The sequence below is a fragment of the Pararge aegeria genome, chromosome 13 (assembly GCF_905163445.1).
Source record: "Pararge aegeria chromosome 13, ilParAegt1.1, whole genome shotgun sequence".
In the NCBI taxonomy this organism is placed as follows: domain Eukaryota; kingdom Metazoa; phylum Arthropoda; class Insecta; order Lepidoptera; family Nymphalidae; genus Pararge; species Pararge aegeria.
In genome coordinates this window covers 4,421,269-4,441,751 of record NC_053192.1, presented here as the reverse complement: position 1 = coordinate 4,441,751, position 20,483 = coordinate 4,421,269, and the positions used below count along the sequence as shown (strand labels likewise).

Here is a 20,483-nt window from a genome sequence, read left to right as displayed (position 1 = left end):
ACAGATTGTAAATGATAATAAAAACAAACAATTTTTCAAAATATTGAATAAAATATATCCGTTAGTCTATTTTGTTATTTTATTAAGTTAGCTTGTTGCTTTGTTTTTTGTTTGTTTGTCCTTCTTTTACGTCCTAACCAAGGCACCAAATGACTTGATTTGAAAGACAGAGTTCGTTGAAAGTACGGAACCTTACATTTTGGTCCTAACAAACTATTATTATTTATAATATCGAAGTACAAAAAGCACAAAAATTGTTTTAATTTTTAAATTTTTTTAATCAACGAATTAGTATGGCCATCCAAAGGGGCAATGCTGCCAGCATCTTAGGAACTGTGCCTCGCTGCGGTGGTTTCGAGGACGTTTTAGATTTTATTTAGTTTTTAAATAGTTTATTTTAGGTTATATTTATAATTTTAAAAGCACAAGAAATGATTTAGTTTGATTCAATCATGCGTCTGAATTTCTAACATATACTCAAAGTTATATTAATTCATTCAAAATGCAGCATGTGACGTTAGCGCGGCATCAAGTGGCTTCAACAATTATGTTTCCAACCCAATACCTTTGAGATATTAAGGCGAAATTATAATGAAATTAAACAATTACTGAAATCTCACCGCAAACTTTCCTCAACAGGGAATAAGACATCGCAATACTGTGGCAGGAAGTTCTTGCGAAGTTTTAATTATATGCTAAACATAATTCAACAGCCTCGAGTCAATCTCAAGCTAAACTCGAGAGATGAAAAATTCAGATTAGTCTATTGTGCTCTTTGTACAGGCCCCACTTTTGGGTATGCAAATTAAATGTAGTTCTTTCAGATTCGCAGAATAATTTGATACTTTATATGATTATTGTATGTGATTTTGGTATAAATATTAAATATATATACTGTTATTATTCTACTTATATTATAAATGCGAAATTTTGGAATGATGGATGGATGTTAGGAAAAAAACTTCAACTAATTTGTCAATTGTTGAAGTGGAAAAAAAAACTTGGAATGGATGTAGATAAAAAAAAGTCTATGTGCTACATAGACTATTTTTTATTCTAAGATTTATGAAAAAATGCTGACAAAGCCGAAGGCAACAGCTAGTAATTTAAATGATGAATTATGATAAAAACTATCAGAATATCCTTCGGGTATGAAAATATACACATTTATCTCTATGTGATCAAATCAGGAATCAGGAGTTAATTAGAAGAAACAGAGTTACCGACGTAGCTCAAAGAACTAAGGTGGCACTGACTGACGTTGGGGTTCCAAAGAATTGGAATGGCGACCTTGCACCAGTTAACGCAGCGTTGGTGGCCCCCTCACGAGGTGGACGACTGACATCAAGCGAGTCTGAGGGAGCCACTGGACCCAAGCGGCACAAGACTGTTGTATTTGGAACTACCTACAAAAGACCTATGTCCAGCAGTGGACGCCCATTGGTTGACATTATGATAATGATTTTTGCGTACAAAAGTCCTATAGATAAACGATTCTACACACCGTTATTTTTGGTTTGCAGATACCTAGAGTGACAAAATAATAGGCTACAAAATACCACGCTATGACCCATAATTAATGTGGTTAAAACCGCATACCGTATTATATTAAAAAACTTAGTCGAATTGGAAAACCACAAAAATAAGCATATTCCACAATTTGTATTTAAGGTTTAAATGGCTGAATGGATTCAACATGACGGTAGGTAGAGAAATACCAGGCCATTACCCTTAGTACAAAATTGGATCGAGGAGTCGTTTTCGAGCATTGAAATACTTTAACATCAGAGTAAAATAGATCTTTTGCGCAAATTTGCGAGCAATTCTTCTGCTAAGGCTTTTTGGCAGAACATTTGTAAAATTAAAATAGAAGTACGAGATTTGCGACTCTAAAACAAGAGAGATTAGGTAATTTTTATTTTAATATGCGAAAACGACTTGCGGCGAGCGGAGCAAATCTTGTACTAAGGCTACAGACTATATCAGGCGATGATTTGAGCAACACCTCAGGGCATGCAAAGAGTGCGTCCTAAGCGCCGCCCTCTGTGCCCTTTAGATCGAAACCAGCTAATGCAGGCGGTAGTTCTTCACAAAAAGCTCTTGAAAAATATGATGATGTTAATAAAAATTTAAAAAAATCTATGAATTTTATCATCCTATTTTGAACCCCCGAAAAAAACCGTCGTTTGTACATAAACGACGGTTTTTTTCGGTTTGAAAGGTGATTTATTCGGGAGAGTTCTTAGCTTTCATAAAAATCAGTCCAAGATGGCCGCCGCCACAATTGCAAATTACCTACATATTATTTCACAACTCCTTGAAGTTAAGTCTTGACTTGAGAGTATATAATGTACACAATGTTGAAATGGAATGAGGAATATTAACTAACAAAATGCAAACTAAAAAGTAGTGTCGGGGTATTTTTAAATCATAAATTTAATTTTATGTTATAAAATTGGATTAGCTTTGTAGTTTTAAATATTCAATGTTACATTGTGTAATATCAGTCTCAAATTCGATTTCGATTTAATTTAAAAAAGTAATTGTTGCGCCAAACTGTTGCATCTGCCGCTGTCGATAAAAGTTAATTGTCTATGTCACGACTAACTGATAGACAATTTATTTTATTTTTATAGTTGATACCAGGCATTCAAATTTTTGACAATAAAGTTGCGTTATTATATTTTTTCACAGAGTTAAGATCATACAGAAACCGTGTAAACCAACGAAAAATATATTTTTCTACGGAAATAATAATTACAAACTAAAATTAATATTTAAAATAAGTATAAGCCGTCTAACTGTTCACTTATGGGCATGGTACCCAAAATGCAGGCGCTATTGCTCCTTTGAATCGCTAAACTTAGCCGTTGGGCTAAATAAGCGCAAGCTCTTGGGTCACCAGAAGTAAGGACCAATATTGAAGCATCAAACACCACTCCACTTTAGAGTTGTTTCTCGAAAAAACAGTCACTCCATAATATTTAGCAGTTGAAAGTAATTATTTTACCTCTAATGTTCTAAAGGTTTACCATAAAATGGGAAAATGAGAAAAGTCTGTAAGCTAGCAACATTAGTGTAAAGTGAGACGTGCGCGGAGAATTTTCATTGTTTTTGGACACAATGCACTGCATAGAATAATAGCTGAATGAGGATTCTGTATGTTCTAAATTCTGAGATTCATCGGCGATTGTACCTTTCTTATAGTAATAATTGATGGACCAAGCAAATAACCATATAAGTGACAATCCATAAACAGAACAACACTTCAAAGTGACTTTGAAGTCACATCACTTTGAAGTGTTGTTGCATCCCGCAAGGACTACCTCCTGTGACGTGCCGCCTTGCAACCAGAGGTGTAGGAGTATGTAATGAAACCAGCAATACTGTCTGCACGGCTAGCATGGGCAGGAGTCAATTTTCTCCCCGGGAAAGTATAAAAATGTATCTTCTCCTACAGCTATATCAACTCTCAGAGCACTGGCGCACGAGTGGAAATAATATCCAAATAATATATATGTATTAATAAACGGGGGTAAAGTTCTCCTATTCCACGTTCCAGTGATTTAGTAGGTGGGCACGTTAGTTATATCCCTTGTCAGGGGATATAATCGGGGACATAATTTTTGTCTCCGCCCTGCAGGTGAGATTACGGTTAGAGCTAACTTGTAGTGGAAGGAAAAAACAAAGCAAGCATAAAATAATACTCACATTTGTAAGAATATTGGATGTTTCAATAAGACACCGCTAACTTCCTAGGAAAATTAGTTTGAAGAGGTTTTATCCGACCGCTTCCACAATGATATTATTGTATTCAAAAGTACGTTCTTTTCAAAATTGAGCGAAAGTTTTGTCACCATGGTCACGCTCTTCGTTGAGAGAGGAGACCTGCGCCCATCTGAAGGTTATAATCGTGAAGTAAATAAAAATTTACTTCATTTAAATTTTTTTTAGGACGACAGTATGACACACGTTTCCACCTATCCCCTTAATAAGCGAAGTCGTAGTAATGAATAATATACATAAGTAAATCATTACAAAAAAAAAAATACCGATAAATACTAAGACTCTGAAAAACATTTATGAAACAAACATTTTCCAGTTGTGGAAATAGAACCCAAAGCCTTTGACTCAAAAAGCCCACTCATCATCATCATCATATCAACCCATTACCGGGCCACTACAGAGCATGGGTCTCCTCCCACAATGAGAAGGGGTTAAGGCCGTAGTCCACCACGCTGGCCCAGTGCGGATTGGTGGACTCCACATACTTTGGGAACATTTTGTGGAACTCAAAGGCATGCAGGTTTCCTCACGATGTTCTTCTTCGCCGTTGAAGCAAGTGATATTTTAATTACTTAAAACGCAAATAATTTAGAAAAATTAGAGGTGCTGGGATTCGAACTCAGCCCCCCTAAAGTAAAGTCGAGCACTTACCCACTGCGCTATCACCGCTATGAATAAAAATTCAGAGATATTTCTATCTTATCTCTTAGAGTTGCTCTGGTTTAAAAATTGGTTAACACCTACCGCCCGATTTAAGTAGGTTAAAAGAAAGGTTTCTAAAATCGCGCTTGTTACTATGATAATTGTGATTGCAACTGCGTTGTGCAATTACCACCCAGCTCTTTCTCGCTAAGTGAACCATTTTGCACCGGAGTTGAAAGGAAAAATTAAGCTACATTAAATTTGAAATTGCAACACGTATATATGCACTATGTACTCCGATTTCATACATTTCATGATGAAATTTAAATTAGCAATGTAATAGTACAATGAAGTGAATTACGCTCGCGCTGTTGTACGGTTTTGTCTACGTATAGAGTGAGATTTCGGAAGTGTTCAGTGGCATGAAAACTTAACCTTTAATCTAAACTTATGTTTAATCTTTTATAGAAAACAAAAGAAACAGTTAACATACGTCATCATCATCATTGTCAAACCTTTACTTGCCCACTGCGGGGTCTCCTCTCGGAATAAATAAATAAGTGTACCTACTACGACAATACACACATCGCCATCTAGACCCAAGTAAGCGTAGCTTGTGTTATGGGTATTAAGATGACTGATGAATATTATCAATCGAGAGATTGAGAATGGTTAATGCCGTAGTCCATTACACAGGCCAAGTATATACTGTATACCAGTATACACTTCACCAACTTTTTAATATGATCTCAAATTAACTTGTGGGATAACTTTCAGGCATGCAGGTTGCCTCTGAAAGTTTGTCATAAATTAGTAAATATATTATGTTTACTTACTGGATATTTTTTTATAAACCTATGCCCAGTAGTTGGCGTCAATCCGTCGATATGATAGTGATGGTGATTCTATATTTTATTATAGTAGAACCAAGTTACACTGGCCGCGTTTAAAATCTCACCCTTTTAACCCATCGAACACTTATTTCTACAAATTGCTACTGCAAGCGAACATAATAAATCATCATGAATTATTAATTTACATGTGAATTGACTAATTTTGCTTTAAAGTACTAATAGGATGTAAAAAAAGGCATTTTTCTAGTTACGACCATACCGTCAAACACGTGCCGCAAAACAAATCGAACAAAAACGTTCCAGTACGATGCCACATAAAAACTGATTAAGGTTATGGATTTAAAAACAAAGTAAGATTGAAGTCAAGGGTCACCTTGTAGTGGAATAAAAACGTACCATTAATGGCGATTTAACACTGTGCATGCTAATACAATAAATCCAATACATTATAGCATTTAAAAATTAATAATAAAATAAATTTAGGGAAATTTAAAAAGCTTCCAATTTCTTTTAGATTAACAAATTCCGGCCAGTAATAATCTATGTACTTGCTGGCAAAAGGCTGTTTGAGTTACAAGCTTTGATTTTCTTTGTTTGATAGCGCTATAATAAATCGAAATTACGCACCCGTACGCACGACGTGGCGTGTGGGGAGTTTATTTAAGATTGTACCAATTTTTAATTAAATATATATTAATTTAAAATTAAATCTAAACATTACGGGCAAGAATCCGAGGCAGTAAAGAAATTTAAAAAAACCAAATTCCTATTAGCACCTATTTTTAAATTGAGACGAACTCAAAAAAAATGGGTGCATGAATACGATTCGCCTTATTCGCTTTGGTGCGTCTGATTATCCATTTTATTTACATGCAGGATGTAAATTCACAAACTTTTCATGGATAGCATAATTTACGAATTGTAATTTAGACAAAAAGCTAAATTATGCATTAGGTAATAACCTAACAACGTGATATTATGACACAATATCACATTTTTATTTAGAACCTATTGTCCGCTGAGCATAGTAAAATGTAGTACAAAGATTGCTTGATATTAATATAAATTTCCCCACGTAACTTTATCTGCGTGGAAATTCTGTTTTCCCAGAATTAACTCACAACTAACCCGTTCGCATATACGTACAGGTATTGTTGGATACATACTTGAGTAACCATCTAAAATGCATTCAAATACTTCAATCTTAATCTTCTTTAATATTATTAGAAAAAAAAGAAAAATCGTCTTTATTGTCACACATTTGTGTAAAATGTTACATTTGTGTCATAAATTATTAAAGACTAAAAATAAAAAAAATGTGTGACAAAGGAGCTGGCTCAGTATAGCTGAATCCTATACAATACATAGAATATAATATATAAAATAAGATATTTTTTACATTAACACAAGCTTATGTACCCCTGAAGGACATCGTGAAATACAAAATCATCAAAGAGGTAATTAATAAAAAAAAACAAAAATTATGAAATTAATAAACATGAAAAACTAAAATCTAAAATCAAAAATTAAATGTAATGTGAGTCTTTACTGTGCATAAAGGAAAAATTATATAAAAGTAATTAGACATAGTTTCTGCAACAGTGTAGTAGAAAATACCAAACATGTCTGAGGCACCATCCCAACCAGCTGGCATGGCAGTTCAACTCACCTTACCAGATTGTCTTAGCCGGTTTAAAAGGAAAAATATCCTAGACCTAAATAAATTTTAAACCAGTCTCTCCTCAATATGACAATTTCCAATGGGAAAATATCATAAAACAATTAATACGAGTATATTTAAGAACACATCTACTCATATTCGAGGACTGATTGCAGGATAACAGATAAAAAAAAGACATGGTATCTTCCCCGGTTTGTACGCTTGGATCTTTTCAACTACGCAACGGATATTAATGCAGTTTTCAGCAATTGATAGTTATTCAAGAGGAAGGTAGGTATATATGCATATTCAGTGGCGCGCACTTCATACATACACAAAAGCGCTGCCTACGCTAACATTTTCATATAACTGGCAAAAGAGAAGGATTTTGACATTTTATGCCATTTTACTGCTTTATGCATACCCTGGTACAAATTCCTGTGCACGCCACACATAGTAGAAATGTCAAGACATTAAAAAAAGGTTCATTGCAATGCGTTCGTCGCAACATAATAATTTTATTAATCTCTCTAAACTGTCCCACATGCAGTATTGCAACCGTGCGAAGCCGGGTAGCATCGCTAGTATTATAAATGTGAAAGTTTGCATGTTTGTTTGTTACCTATACATATATTCGGCTCAACTACACCTACCTTGACGAAATTTTGCACGTATTTTTGCATCTTGAGATGTACATTAAATACCTACCTATTTTTTTTCCCAGGAAACTTTCCCGCGGGATTTAGAGCAAAACCCTTTGTTACCTTTGCACCGCTTCACAGCTAAACTGACCTTGACCCAGGTAAGCTAACGCTTCCCGCGAGCTTTTTTGAAAAACAGAAATAAAAGGATGAATTTGTGGACAAAGCTTTGACGAAAGATCTATTAAACAACAATCGTCGAAATTCAAAAAAATAACATTTATTTCAAGGTATCTACTTTAAAAGCACTTTTAAAAATCATGTCTTTCTTATTTTTTATTAAGTACCAAGTAATGCGCTTTCCTAATCCAAACTAATATTATGAATGCAAAAGTATATACAATATAATAATAATAATAAATTTTGAGTTTGATTGTTTGTTTGTCCTTGCTTCACGCTCTACCTTAGCAACCAATCAACTTTGTTTTTGGCATAGAGCTATTTGAAAGGACGGAGAGTAACTTTTAATACCAACAATTCATAGACGCAGCTAAAAAAATTTATTAAAATTACAATGTACTAAATAAGGCTAAAAGATCTTAAACTATTAATTATCTATGTTGTTTTTGTTCATATTTTCTCGTATTTTTGTAATGAGTTTTTACAGTCAGGTTTTTTTTTTTAATTTATTAGCTGTGTAGTATAAAGTCCATTCGCAGATGTAACAAACATCAAGCCCTTTGAGAAGATTATAGCAAGTATAATATGTACGTTAATAGTTAAGTATTAAATTCAATGCCTACCCAAGAGAGCGATAGGATGCCAACGGCACTGTTATGGAGATAGTGTGGGACGAATGCTTGGAATTTGTTTGCGCGGCAAACGTATTGTCAATATCGTCGTCTAGTTACGGAATAAGAATGCATAAAAGCATACCTCACTGTATAGGTAATAGCAGAGGGAGAAAGGTTTTTTGCAAGGATGGGTGGATAGGTAGGTGCTATGCCGGGTATTACGGCACTTATTCATGATATTTCACAATAAAAAATACACGAAGATGATATTATATTTAAGGTCGAATGAGGCCACGGTATCTATGGTAACGGAAAAAATAATTAAGTCCTAGTTACTTCCTAATTTAATGTTGAACCGTGATTGAAGCAATAATTTTACACACTTGCTCACACCTACAAACATACATGTATGAATGTGATGTCTAGTCATTTTTAGGGTTTTTTTTGTGCTTTATTGATTCTGGACAAGGCATTATAAATAAGGGTCTACCATTTTTTTGAAGTGAACAATTCTTTAGGCCCGTTGATCACTTTGTGAATGAACGAAAATCGTGAAACTCGCAGCAATGTCACCGAACGCCTTCCATGAACTAAATGTGTACTGTTTAGGTATGTCTGTGTACTTTTCTCATCTGTATCGGCTATCCATAAACTGAAATTTTGAGTTGATGTCTCGAAAATCAAGTCGATTATGCCATCCCCTACACTTAATTTTTTTATTTATTTAGACACTTTATGTGCTCAACACAAAAAGAAAAAATGGACAGAACAAGAGAAAACTTAAAAAGTAAGATTCAAAAGGCGGCTTTATCGCTTAGTAGCGATCTCCTCCAGGGAAAACCGAGAGAAACTGATCGGTGGGGTGTACTATTATTATTACATACATACTTATCTACCTACTACTATTAATGTTCTTAGTTCAAAAGCAAAAATAATAGGATCAGGAAAAGTTTTAAATAATATAAAATGGAATACTTAACAACATCTTCAGTTCAGGAAATGTGGATCTCAGAATTTTCATTCAATAAAATTATCACGGAAAACTTCGAAATTTTTGTACTCTATTGTTTTCTCGGTTTTCAACACCAAGCTGTTATGTTTATAAAACAATTTTTTATTATTTATTTTTTTAATTCGATCTATTGCAAATTACTATTTATAATAACTTTTGCAATTTATTCCCATAAAAACTATTTTAAATTTAATTAGGTTTCTTTATGTAAGATTGAATAAAAATTAAGTGATAAAAAAGTACTTTGTTTTTCAAAGCTAAGCGTACACAGAATACCAAGATAACCTACTTTTAAGTAGGTACAGAAATATAGGAAACTATTTTTTTAGTGTTGTCGATTTGTTTTTGTTTTATTTCCGTAGTTAGTTTTCATATTCGCATAGACTTAAAACATGTTTCGATTAAGAAGAAATTCCTTTATTAAATATATTAAATAGCTTAAGTTACTCACCAATGGTTGGCACGAACAGGAATAAGAATTTCCAAAAACAAAAAAATTTCATGTTCCCCATTTTCATATTTTTAATTTCAATTATTTTTAATAATCACTTAAAAACTTCTGTCTTACTTAATAACGGCCAAATATTGGCGAGCCAACGTTAATTTCACTTTCATACTTAAATTATCGTCAATTCACACTTATAATTTCTCAGTTTACGCACTAAAATTTTTAACGTCTAAACTTTAATTTATTTTTTTAATATAAAACCGCTTTAGTTTAAATACAATTTAAAAAATACTATGAAATTATTACAAAACACTTTTTAGTCTATGTTAAAAATTTGAAAAAGGAACGAAAGTTTTACGCGCGCTTCCACACGAGTGCTAAACTCCGAATAACGTAAAGGTACGCATACACTACGCTCCGGTGATCGACCCTACCGGAACCACAGTCGATGGGCTCGCGACTGCCGACTCCATGTGCACCGCACCGAAACGTAACCTCAGGCAAACATACAATTTGCACCTTGCGCTGTAACTCTACCACTCTATTGCTAGAGACATAAAGTTGAATTTTGATTGATAATTATTTTCGGAACTTCTGATTGTAATGTTAATATTAAATCCGTAGTTTTGTAGAGCGTATGCGCATAGAAAAGCACGTTGCCCCATTGTCGGTATTGTTTAGGAGTTGGGACAATGTAAAAACAATAATATGGCTAAAAAGGAAACGATAAAAGACAGACAGTTAGTCACGCAGGAGTAAGGAATGTGGATGTTTATGTAATAAATCATAATAATGACGTAGTTGTCTGTATATAGTACAGTAGTACAATGAGCTACATATAGCATACCTTACTACTGTATATACTATGTAGTATTTTTTTTATTACACTACACGTGAGCCCTTAACTACAATCTCACCTGGTGGATAGTGTTAAAACAGTCGAAGAGGTAGCGGGCTAAGCTGTTACGGGATATGTCAGTTATACCCATACGTAGGTATGGTTACTACGCGACATCGTACCGGAACGATGAAGTCTTTGACGGTAGAGTGGTTATAGCTAAGGCCGAAGCCTAGCGCCAGACCGCACCAGAGAAAATTTAGAATATATAAACATAAATAAAAATGGTGTGATTAGTTATCTATCTATTTGACGGCCAACTGGCGCAGTGGGCTGCGACCCTTCTTTCTGAATCCAACGCTTTGGGTTCGATTCCCAAAACTGGAAAATGTTTGTGTGATGAACATGAATGTTTTTCAGTGTCTGAGTGTTTATAAGCATTTATGTATATTATTCATCAGTTATCTAAGTATCCATAACAAAAGCTACGCTTACTTTGGGGCTAGATGGCGATGTGTGTATTGTCGTAGTATATTTATTTATCTATCTATGATTAAAAAAATAGCTGCCACCTTTAACTAAACTTTTAAATAAGGTCAGGTTATTATATATATATTTTTTTTTGTCTGTCTATTTTTTCTAATCTCTTTACTCGATTTTTGGTGGATTCTCACAAGAAATCAAAGAATCGACAAAGGCTACATTCAAACCTCTTAACTCTAAATAAACTGGAAAACGCAGCGTTGGTAGACCGCCGACAAGATTGATTTTAACGAACTCCCTGGCGCAACGGTGAGCGCTTTGAATTTAAGAGGGCGGTCTCGCGTTCGATTCCCGGCAGGGGCTTTTCTGGTCTCGTCTGACAGGCTAGGTAGGCTTCGACCGTAGCTATTTTTTTTTTTTTTTAATATGAGACTGGCTTTCGCTCCTTGAATATTATGCTAAATGAAACCCAATGAAGACTTCTAGGTTAGGGAGCACTCTTAATTCACTGTTGACACACATTCCCACAAAATACGGATTCCGTAAGGGCGTTCGGTAGCTACATATCAGTAATAAATTGTCTTTTTAAATAAATAATATTAAGCTATATCGTTAGGTATAATTTAATACTAAACCACAGAAAATATCAAAGTCAAAGTCAAAGTCAAAAATATCTTTATTCAAGTAGGCCCACAGGTGGCACTTTTGATGCGTACATAAGAACCACACGGTAGTGAGATGATGGCGATAACCGCATACGTAAACTTAAAACTAAAGCTACGAGGGTTCCAAACGCGTCCTGGTCTAAGAAGAAGCCCACAACAAACTTAGCCGGGTGTTTTTTTTTTGTTATCACCATCTCACAATGTCATTTTAAATTATCGATAAAACTTGGCTAGGAGATAGATACCTCTATCTTAACTCTTAATAAACTGGCAAACGCAGCGTTAGTAGACCTCCGACAAGATTGATTTTTAACGACCTCCCTAGCGCAACGGTGAGCGCTCTGAATTTAAGATGGAGGTCCCCAGGTTGGATATGCGGCAGGGGCATTTTGGGAAATTTTTATTTCCTAATTTTTCTCTGCTTTCTATTAATTGTTTTTTTTTTATACAGAAATAAATTGTCTTTTCAAATAAAAAATATTATGCTATATCGTTAAATGTTTTACGATATTACTTTAGAAATAAAGTAATATCGTAAAACATTGAATATATAATAACATTTTTTTTATTGATAATCTTAAGTTTCCTACATTAGTATCGTAAAACATAGAACATTATAACTGTATTTTATGTTTTTTTTTTATTGATAATGTTAACAATAAGCGGTGATAGCTTAGAAGCAAGTTATCTGCTTTTTAAGCAACTAAATTAGTCATTTTAATTGCTTAAAATGCACATAACTCAGAAACTGAGATTCGAACTCGGCCTCCCGAAAGTGAAGCCAGAATCCTAACCACTACACTATCACTGGTTTTAAAAATAATAATAATAATATTAACGTTTAGTTCAGATAAAAATCCATAGCTACAACAATAACAATTATCTTATTTACTTTATATAAATTAAAATTGCTTCTGCTTTTTCTAATCTGCTTTCCAAATATTAATGTGCCTAATCTAACTTTCAATATTGTTCACTTCTTTAGGTTTCATCAACATCATGTCCACCAATCGACGTCTACTGCTAGGCATAAGTATTTTGTAGGATGTTCCAAATACCACTGTATTGTGCCTCAGCGGATCCTTGAGCCTCGTTTGATGTCATTCGTCCATCAGTTAGCCCTTGACTGCAATCTCACCAGGTGGTTAGTGATGATGCAGTCAAAAATGGTAGCGGGGTCACCTGTTAGGAAGTATGGTAGTCATACCCCTAAATCGCTTCGCGGCACGTCTTTGTCGATAGGGTGGTAACTAGCCAAGGCCCAAGCCTCCAGACAGACAAAATTATATTTTTGACAGCCGATTGGCGCAGTTTGCCCAACCCTGCTTTCTGAATCCAATGACGTTCGATTCCCACTACTGGAAAATGTTTGTGTGATGAGCATGAATGTTTTGCTGTGTCTGATGAATATTTTTTGAATAAATACTTAGAATAAACGTATAATATTCTAAGTATTTATGTATATTATTCATAAAAATATTCATCAGTCATCTAAGTACCCATAACACAAGCTACGATTACTTTGGGGAAATGTGTATGCCGTAGGATATTTATTTATTATTATTTATTTATTTTTTATAAAATATTAGCAGTAGTTTTTCAGTCAACGTTACAAAGTTTCGCAGCCTAGCTTGCTAACTGCTTCGCACATCGCATAGCGGTCGAAAGGCACCCTACCATATTACTTTGTGGTACACCTATCACAATATGTCATACAACGTACGCGAAAATGCCACGCGGAAAAGGTGAGCGGAAAATCTGAAATTGATGACACCCGCACGAGTAACCTGTCGACCTCGACACTTCATTATTCCTGACTACAGCGCGTGTTACGACAACAATACAAAACAAAACTTTAACCCGCTTCGCTTGTATGATGTTTTTAAAAGCCCATATAAGGAATAAATGCTATATTATTTTGCGGTTGACTTGAAAATCTGTTTCTTGTAATAGTTTCACAAAAAAAGTGTTTTTAACTAAGCTTGGAGGAAATTTCAAATTTCATTTAAATGCATATCATAATGGTCGTCATTTATAATGTACTACCGGCCGGATTTGTCAGACTGAGAAATAAAATAAATAAATAGATATACTACGACAATACACACATCGCCATCTAGTCCCAAAGTAAGCGTAGCTTGTGATATTGGTACTAAGATAACTGATGAATATTTTTTATGAATAATATACATAAATGCTTATATTATATAGATAAACACCCAGACACTGAAAAACATTCATGTTCATTTAACAAATATTGTCCAGTTGTGGGAATCGAACCCACGGCCTTGGACTCAGAAAGCAGGGTCGCTGCCCACTGCGCCAATCGACTGTCAAAAAGGTGAGAGAAGAGAGAGTGAGAGAGAGGTTTCGGTTTTTTGATTTTATTAATTTATTTTTCATATTACACTTTATGAAAGCTGTGATAGACCAGTAGGTGTGAATTCAACTTCACTTTCATAAATGTCTCAGAGATACGAAACTATTATAAAAGAAACCCCACCAAAAAATTACAATTGAATCCAAAACAAGGAATTCCGTCATAACACCCCGACTTTGTGACCATAGAACTAACTCGAGGGTTACCAAACCTGAAAAAATAATGAATGAATGACAAAAGAAATCTCAAACAAAAACGAAAATGAGCAAATGAATTTTATAATCCTATAAAAAATATAAATGTTACTATATTTTACTCTTATAGGTTTAGACATACCATGTAGTAATAATAAAGTAGAGATTCCCCTATAATAATAAAATTTATGAAATCACCTTGCCCTGCCAGGTTGCCTGTCTTTCTGTATTCTATAAGATATTTCGGAGAGTGTGCTCAAGAACTATTTGATCTAGTTCCCCCCTCGCCTTTTTACCATCGAACCGCGAGGCACCGTAAGGATCTGCATCCCTACTTGGTTGATATACCATGGACGCGTACGAAGCGCTTTGCATCTTCGTTTCAGATTCATACCGCAAAGATCTGGAATGCTCTTCCAGCTTCCATTTTCCCTAGTACCTACAATATAAGTACCTTCAAATCAACAGTGAATAGGCATTTTCTAGGCAATCGCATTCCACCTTAGGCATGCTCTTCTATATACATAAAAAACGTGAGAGTACTTATGTACACACGTTAGAAGTTATACTTCTTTGGCGTAACAAGATAAAAATCTTTTCAAAAATTCGATCTTACGCTTTATTATACGTTTGAAGAGAAAACGACATTAACAATAGAAAAAAGTTATTTAATACATTGAAACTTTTATTATAACATTACCTAGTTATCTCAATATCGGACCACCAAGTTTCACTGAACATTAAAATTTTAGATTCATGGTACAATTGAATCAATTAAACCACCGGAATGAGCCCGAAGATTTTGACAATTGAAAGTGTACACTGTCAAACCGTATAGCTAACTTCAGGGTACCGGTTTATTGTGACGATGTGCGCGCGCATGATAAAAAGTGAGTCAGCTAACTCTTAAGGATGCGCGCGCACATGCGGACGATGTCCTGTTAATGTGTTTTTTCATCATTTGGTTTCATCGTATAATTTCACCTCCACGATTTATTCCCGACGCCGCTAAAGAAGTGTAACTTCTTAAAACACACATTTCAAAAGCGAGCGACTCCAAAGCGTATGGTTAAGAATGTTTCATGTCTGGAGATAGTTATCTTTCTAATGTTAAATGTCTTCTTCAGCTAGCGTTTCATAGTCACAGTGCAGCCTTTACACGAATGAAAGTGTCAGTTTTGATTACGAAGACTGGAAACTGCGAGCTGCAAATAAATGCACAATGCAATAGACAACAAAGTGAAATTTTTAGTTGGACAGTGACAGCTGGTGATGACGAATAAAATCAAATTCCTTGCATCAAAATATTCTCAGCGAAAAGGTTGCTTGGGTGGCATCTCCGCTTACAACTCCAACCAATTACGTCGTCTACTTGACGAATGAAGCAGATGATACACCTGATGGCAAGTTGGAAATTATCGCCTATAAACAGGGCAAATCTTTATAGGGCACGCAAGGTCTACGTCACGTCCCCAATGTACCATCCTGTATCCAACTACCTGAGGCGTAGGTGTGTAAAGCCTACAATGCCTGTAATTACACCGGCAATTCCGTCTGTCTGATCGGAACACAAATATTCTGCATGGCGGTATTCGGTAGTTTACCAACGCGAAGTTAAGATCTCACCAGGACCACCATTGTTGTCGTGCATGGATATCGTGCGTTATCTGTGGTCACGTGGGTGGCAGCATTGGACTTGTGGCGCGATTTTAACGTGAAACGTGTGGTACGACGGCTGTTGAAATGGCGGCAAGGCGCTAACTTTTTCCCATCACTAGTCCCCATGCGAAGTTGTAAGCGTATTGTGAAAAATATCAGTATCCTCGGTATTGTAATAAAGCTTATTTAATAAAAGACTACCGTTCGTATTGAGCCTGGAGCAGTTTGGATTTGGTAGTCCTACAAACGGTTATTCCTGTACCGTCCTTTTATTTGTAATGTTCCTATATATTAATTGCATTGTATAAATATGTATTGGCATAACTCCTGCGAAAAGAACATTATTGTACCTACCTGCATATTGATGTAAATTAATAAATGGTGTATGTTTTAGATTGTCTTTTAATACGATCTTCAGTGATAAAGGAACGACCAGAGAGAGAGAGATTCGGTAGTACTTTCACGGATGAGCTGTAAGCTCTGTCACAAAATGCTCTACCACTTGATTGAAAAAAAATTATCAATTGATTAAAAACGATTGATAATCTGTAAAAGGATTTTGTCGAGTTTGATAGAAATAGGATTAATTCTGGGTTTTTATCTGTATATTACAAGTATTTTTGTACATTACAAATACAATTTTATCAGCTAACCCCACCCCACCCATAATCCAAGCAACGCTAACTTTGGGGCTAGATGGCGGTGTATATTATTATGAAAATTAAGCTTAGTTTGCTATATTTTTGGATATATATATAAATATCCACGAACAGCAGGAGAATCTGTGTGGTGTAATTTATAATTTTTTCAATCCGTATATTCCAAACCAAACAGATCCTCGGCAATGTACCCTCTACGCAAGTTTCGCTTCGAAACCGGAGCATCCTCAGTATTAATTTTCATAATATATTATGTATTTCCGCAAAGTAACGCCTGCTTCTATCCAATGTGTATGTTATATATTTATTTATTTACTACCAACAGATAAAATTGACTTTTCAAATGTACTTATAAGGTACGGTTACTTGAAAAAAATATTAGGAAATCCAATTTGACTTTTGCTTTCAGCGTGACTTCCTGACGCAACAACGCTCCTGTGTGTTAAGGTTAGAATCTACCTTCCGAAACGGTGTTAGAATTGCTACTAACAGACAGTCTTGACGTTTCAAAAGTGCTTATTAAAGTAGGCTTCTTAAAATATATAAATTTTGAATTCCAGTTTGAATTTTGCTTTCATCGCTCCCGTGTGTTCTAACTTTATAGCCGAAGCCATTAGAGGCCATTTTTGCAATTTTGTTTTCAGAGTAAGTAGGTACGAGCGTTCTTTTACATAAATGTTGTTTGAACGAAAAACTTCTCTATTTCACTTTTCAGCACAAAGTGGCCTCAAAGAAGTGTGCTTAGCTTAGTAGTGAACATGCGGATGTGTGTCAAGAGGTCGCGGGTTTGAAACCGGGAAAGTGAACTTTATTAAGCGTCTAAATAGCTACGTAGTTCGAGCTAATTCTTTTCCTATTTTGTTTGCATTTTGGGCGTGTTTTACATGACTGCTCGGAAAGGATGCTAATGTTTAAAGGTTGATGTACCAAGTCTACATCTTCAACGGTGAAGGAAAACTGCATGCCTGAGAGTTCTCTAGAGTTCTCATCACTGGGCCAGCGTGATGGACAAAGGCCTTCCTTATCGTTGTTGGAGGACAGCTGATATGATGACGATGAAATACCATCAACACGTACGAAGCGTTTTGCTTCTTCCTTTCTGATCCGCACAGCAAAGGCCTAGAATGCCATCTTCCGTCTTCCCCGAATAGGCATCTTCTAGGCAAGCGCGCTTCATCTTAGGCTGCATCATTACTTACCATCAGGTGTGATTGCAGTCAAGCACACTTAAAAAAAAAACAGTGGCGTGCACTTCATAGATGCACAAAAGCACTGCCTACCGTAAAATAGATTTTTAAGGAAGATTTTTGCGATTTTATCCAATTTTCCTGCTGTATGCATACCCTGGTAAGAAATCCAGTGCACGCCCACGGATGATGATGAATAACTTTTAGCATTTTATCGAAAAGCCACTAAATAAAACCAATACCTCGTTATTGGAGATAACAAATAAATACCAATTTAACATCAATGTAAATTCCAAAGACTACTTATGAATTCTAAGGTACGTTAACGAGGAATATACGAAGAATTTATCACTAATTAGGCACTCAACTCATAAGCTTCACTCAACAGGGTTAAAACCCTTCCCCCTTGACATGGATTCGCTTCTTCATGCTTTGAATACTACTACGGCTTTTTGTTGCCATTTTGTGTTCATACTTGAGATAAGAAGATGTAGTGTAAACGACAAAGTAGGTATATCATGAAAATTAAGCTTAATTTTCTATACTCCGCGAACAGCAGGAGAATCTGTATGGTGTAATTTATAATTTCTTCAATCCGTACACTCTACACCAAACAGATTCTCGGCAATGTACCCTCTACGCACGTTTCGCTCCGATACCGGAGCTTCCTCAGGAGATGTTGACTTTACAACAATGAATAATTGTTAAGTCAACAAACAATGAATAGATGTTAAGTTATCAATTATTCATTGTAAACAGACTCTCCTGCTGTTCGCAGAGTACAGCAAATTAAGCTTAATTTTCATAATATATTATGGATTTCCGCAAAGTAACGCCTGCTTCTATCCAATATTCGAAAAGTAGGTACCTTTTTTTTATTCCATTACATGTTAGCCCTTGACTGCAATCCCACCTGGAGATGTGTGATGATGCCCTAATCGGTTTCCACGCGACCTCATACCGGAACGCTTAGCGGCACGTCTTTGTCGTTAGGGTGGTAACTAGCCACGGCCGGAGCCTGCTAAAATAAAATAAAATTTAAAAATTGTACTAAGTGTTTTTTTTTTTGTGTAATTAATAATTAAGTTTTACAACTTTTGATACGTACCTACTTATTTCCACTGTTGTGTCCCAGTATTAGATTTCAATGAAAATGAAATTTTTCAGTAGCCTAATTTGGTTTTTGAACTTTTATTTTGTGAAAAATATTTACCGAAATTCATTACACATAGATAAATAACTAGTATTAGATAACATGGGATTGAGAGAAGTCACAAATATGTATTCGTATGTAGTTATTTGAATGTAGGTTTATAATAATTTTACACCACCTAATTGTTCTCGCTCTTGTTTTCTTAATCCTAAGGTTGCCTGGCAAAGAACGCTATTCAGCGATAAGGCCGCCTTTTGTATTCTACTCCAGTCTTTGTGTTTCTCTCTATTCGTCCTTTATTTTCCTAACTGTGTAGTGGTGTACAAATAAAAAGTTTAAATAAAATAAATAAATAAAATACCTTCACATAAAATAAACTAACCTTGATTTAATTATTTATTTGTTACTTACCTAATAAAAATTTAAGTATTTCAATCCTTATTATTTTAGAATTTATAGTTTAAAAGATTAAATAAAATATACATCCAAACAAAAATGTTAAATTGTAGAGTTGTTTTTCATATGTTTTAAAAAGATATGATAGGACGAAATATAGCGAGAATTTTACATAAAACCCGGGCCGCCATAAACTATCTGCTACCATAATAACCTGTTTTGACTTTTATCTACGAAATATTTCCATATTTCACAAACATAACCCCAAGTTATAAAACCAATTTGTCGCTCTCTCTCTCCAATTTTTAGGCTTAATTTGTAGTATAAATCTAGGTTTAACATATATTATCCTCAGTGCTGGGCACTGGCCATCGTACCGGAACGCTAAATCGCTTACGTGCGGCACGTCTTTGTCGGTAGGGTAGTAACTAGCCACGCCCGAAGCCTCCCACCAGACAAACCAGACAAAAGGCCTCTCCCAAAGGAAGTGTTTACCCGTAATCAGCACGCTGGGCAGAAGGACTGGTGATCGCAGAAATATTAGTATTAGCACAGTATACGCTGCTGTCCGTTCTACGTTATATTCCAATAGTCGCCTCTTAGGACTCGCGAGAGGACGGATGGGACGGATTGTACGACATACATATTCTCATCTGCCGTCCAATACCAATTGGTTTTCCGCAGTCTGTATATTATGAGTATTTATGAGTATTATATTCATAAAAAAATATTCATCAGCTATCTCAGTACCCATAACACGCTACGCTTACTTTGGGGCTAGATGGCGATGTGTGTATTGTCGTAGTATATTTATTTATTATATATTATTATTATTAACTGTGCGGGGAACCAATTGTTATAAGCGAATCTATCTATTTTAGGGCAGACTGACTTAAAAAGTAAGGCAGAAAACCTCGAAACAAGAACGTGCTAAAGCGCGCCTATCGATCGTAAAGGCTGCTTAAGAATAATGATTAAGGAAAGCATGCATAAAAATTGATAAACGATAAATTTATAAAAGATTTAAATCCC

At 35.2% G+C, this 20,483-nt stretch overlaps 1 protein-coding gene across 2 annotated transcripts in view; it reads right to left on the bottom strand.

Annotated features, from left to right (window-relative positions):
- Nucleotides 1-9,902, bottom strand: part of LOC120628761 (kin of IRRE-like protein 1) — a 182,771-nt gene extending 172,869 nt beyond the window's left edge. For both annotated transcript variants that reach the window (XM_039897371.1, XM_039897372.1), the window contains exon 1: nt 9,841-9,902. In XM_039897371.1, the coding sequence (XP_039753305.1) occupies nt 9,841-9,901 (61 nt within the window). In that variant the 5' untranslated portion in view covers nt 9,902. The remainder of the gene's footprint in view (nt 1-9,840) is intronic.
- Nucleotides 9,903-20,483: the final 10,581 nt, after the last annotated feature.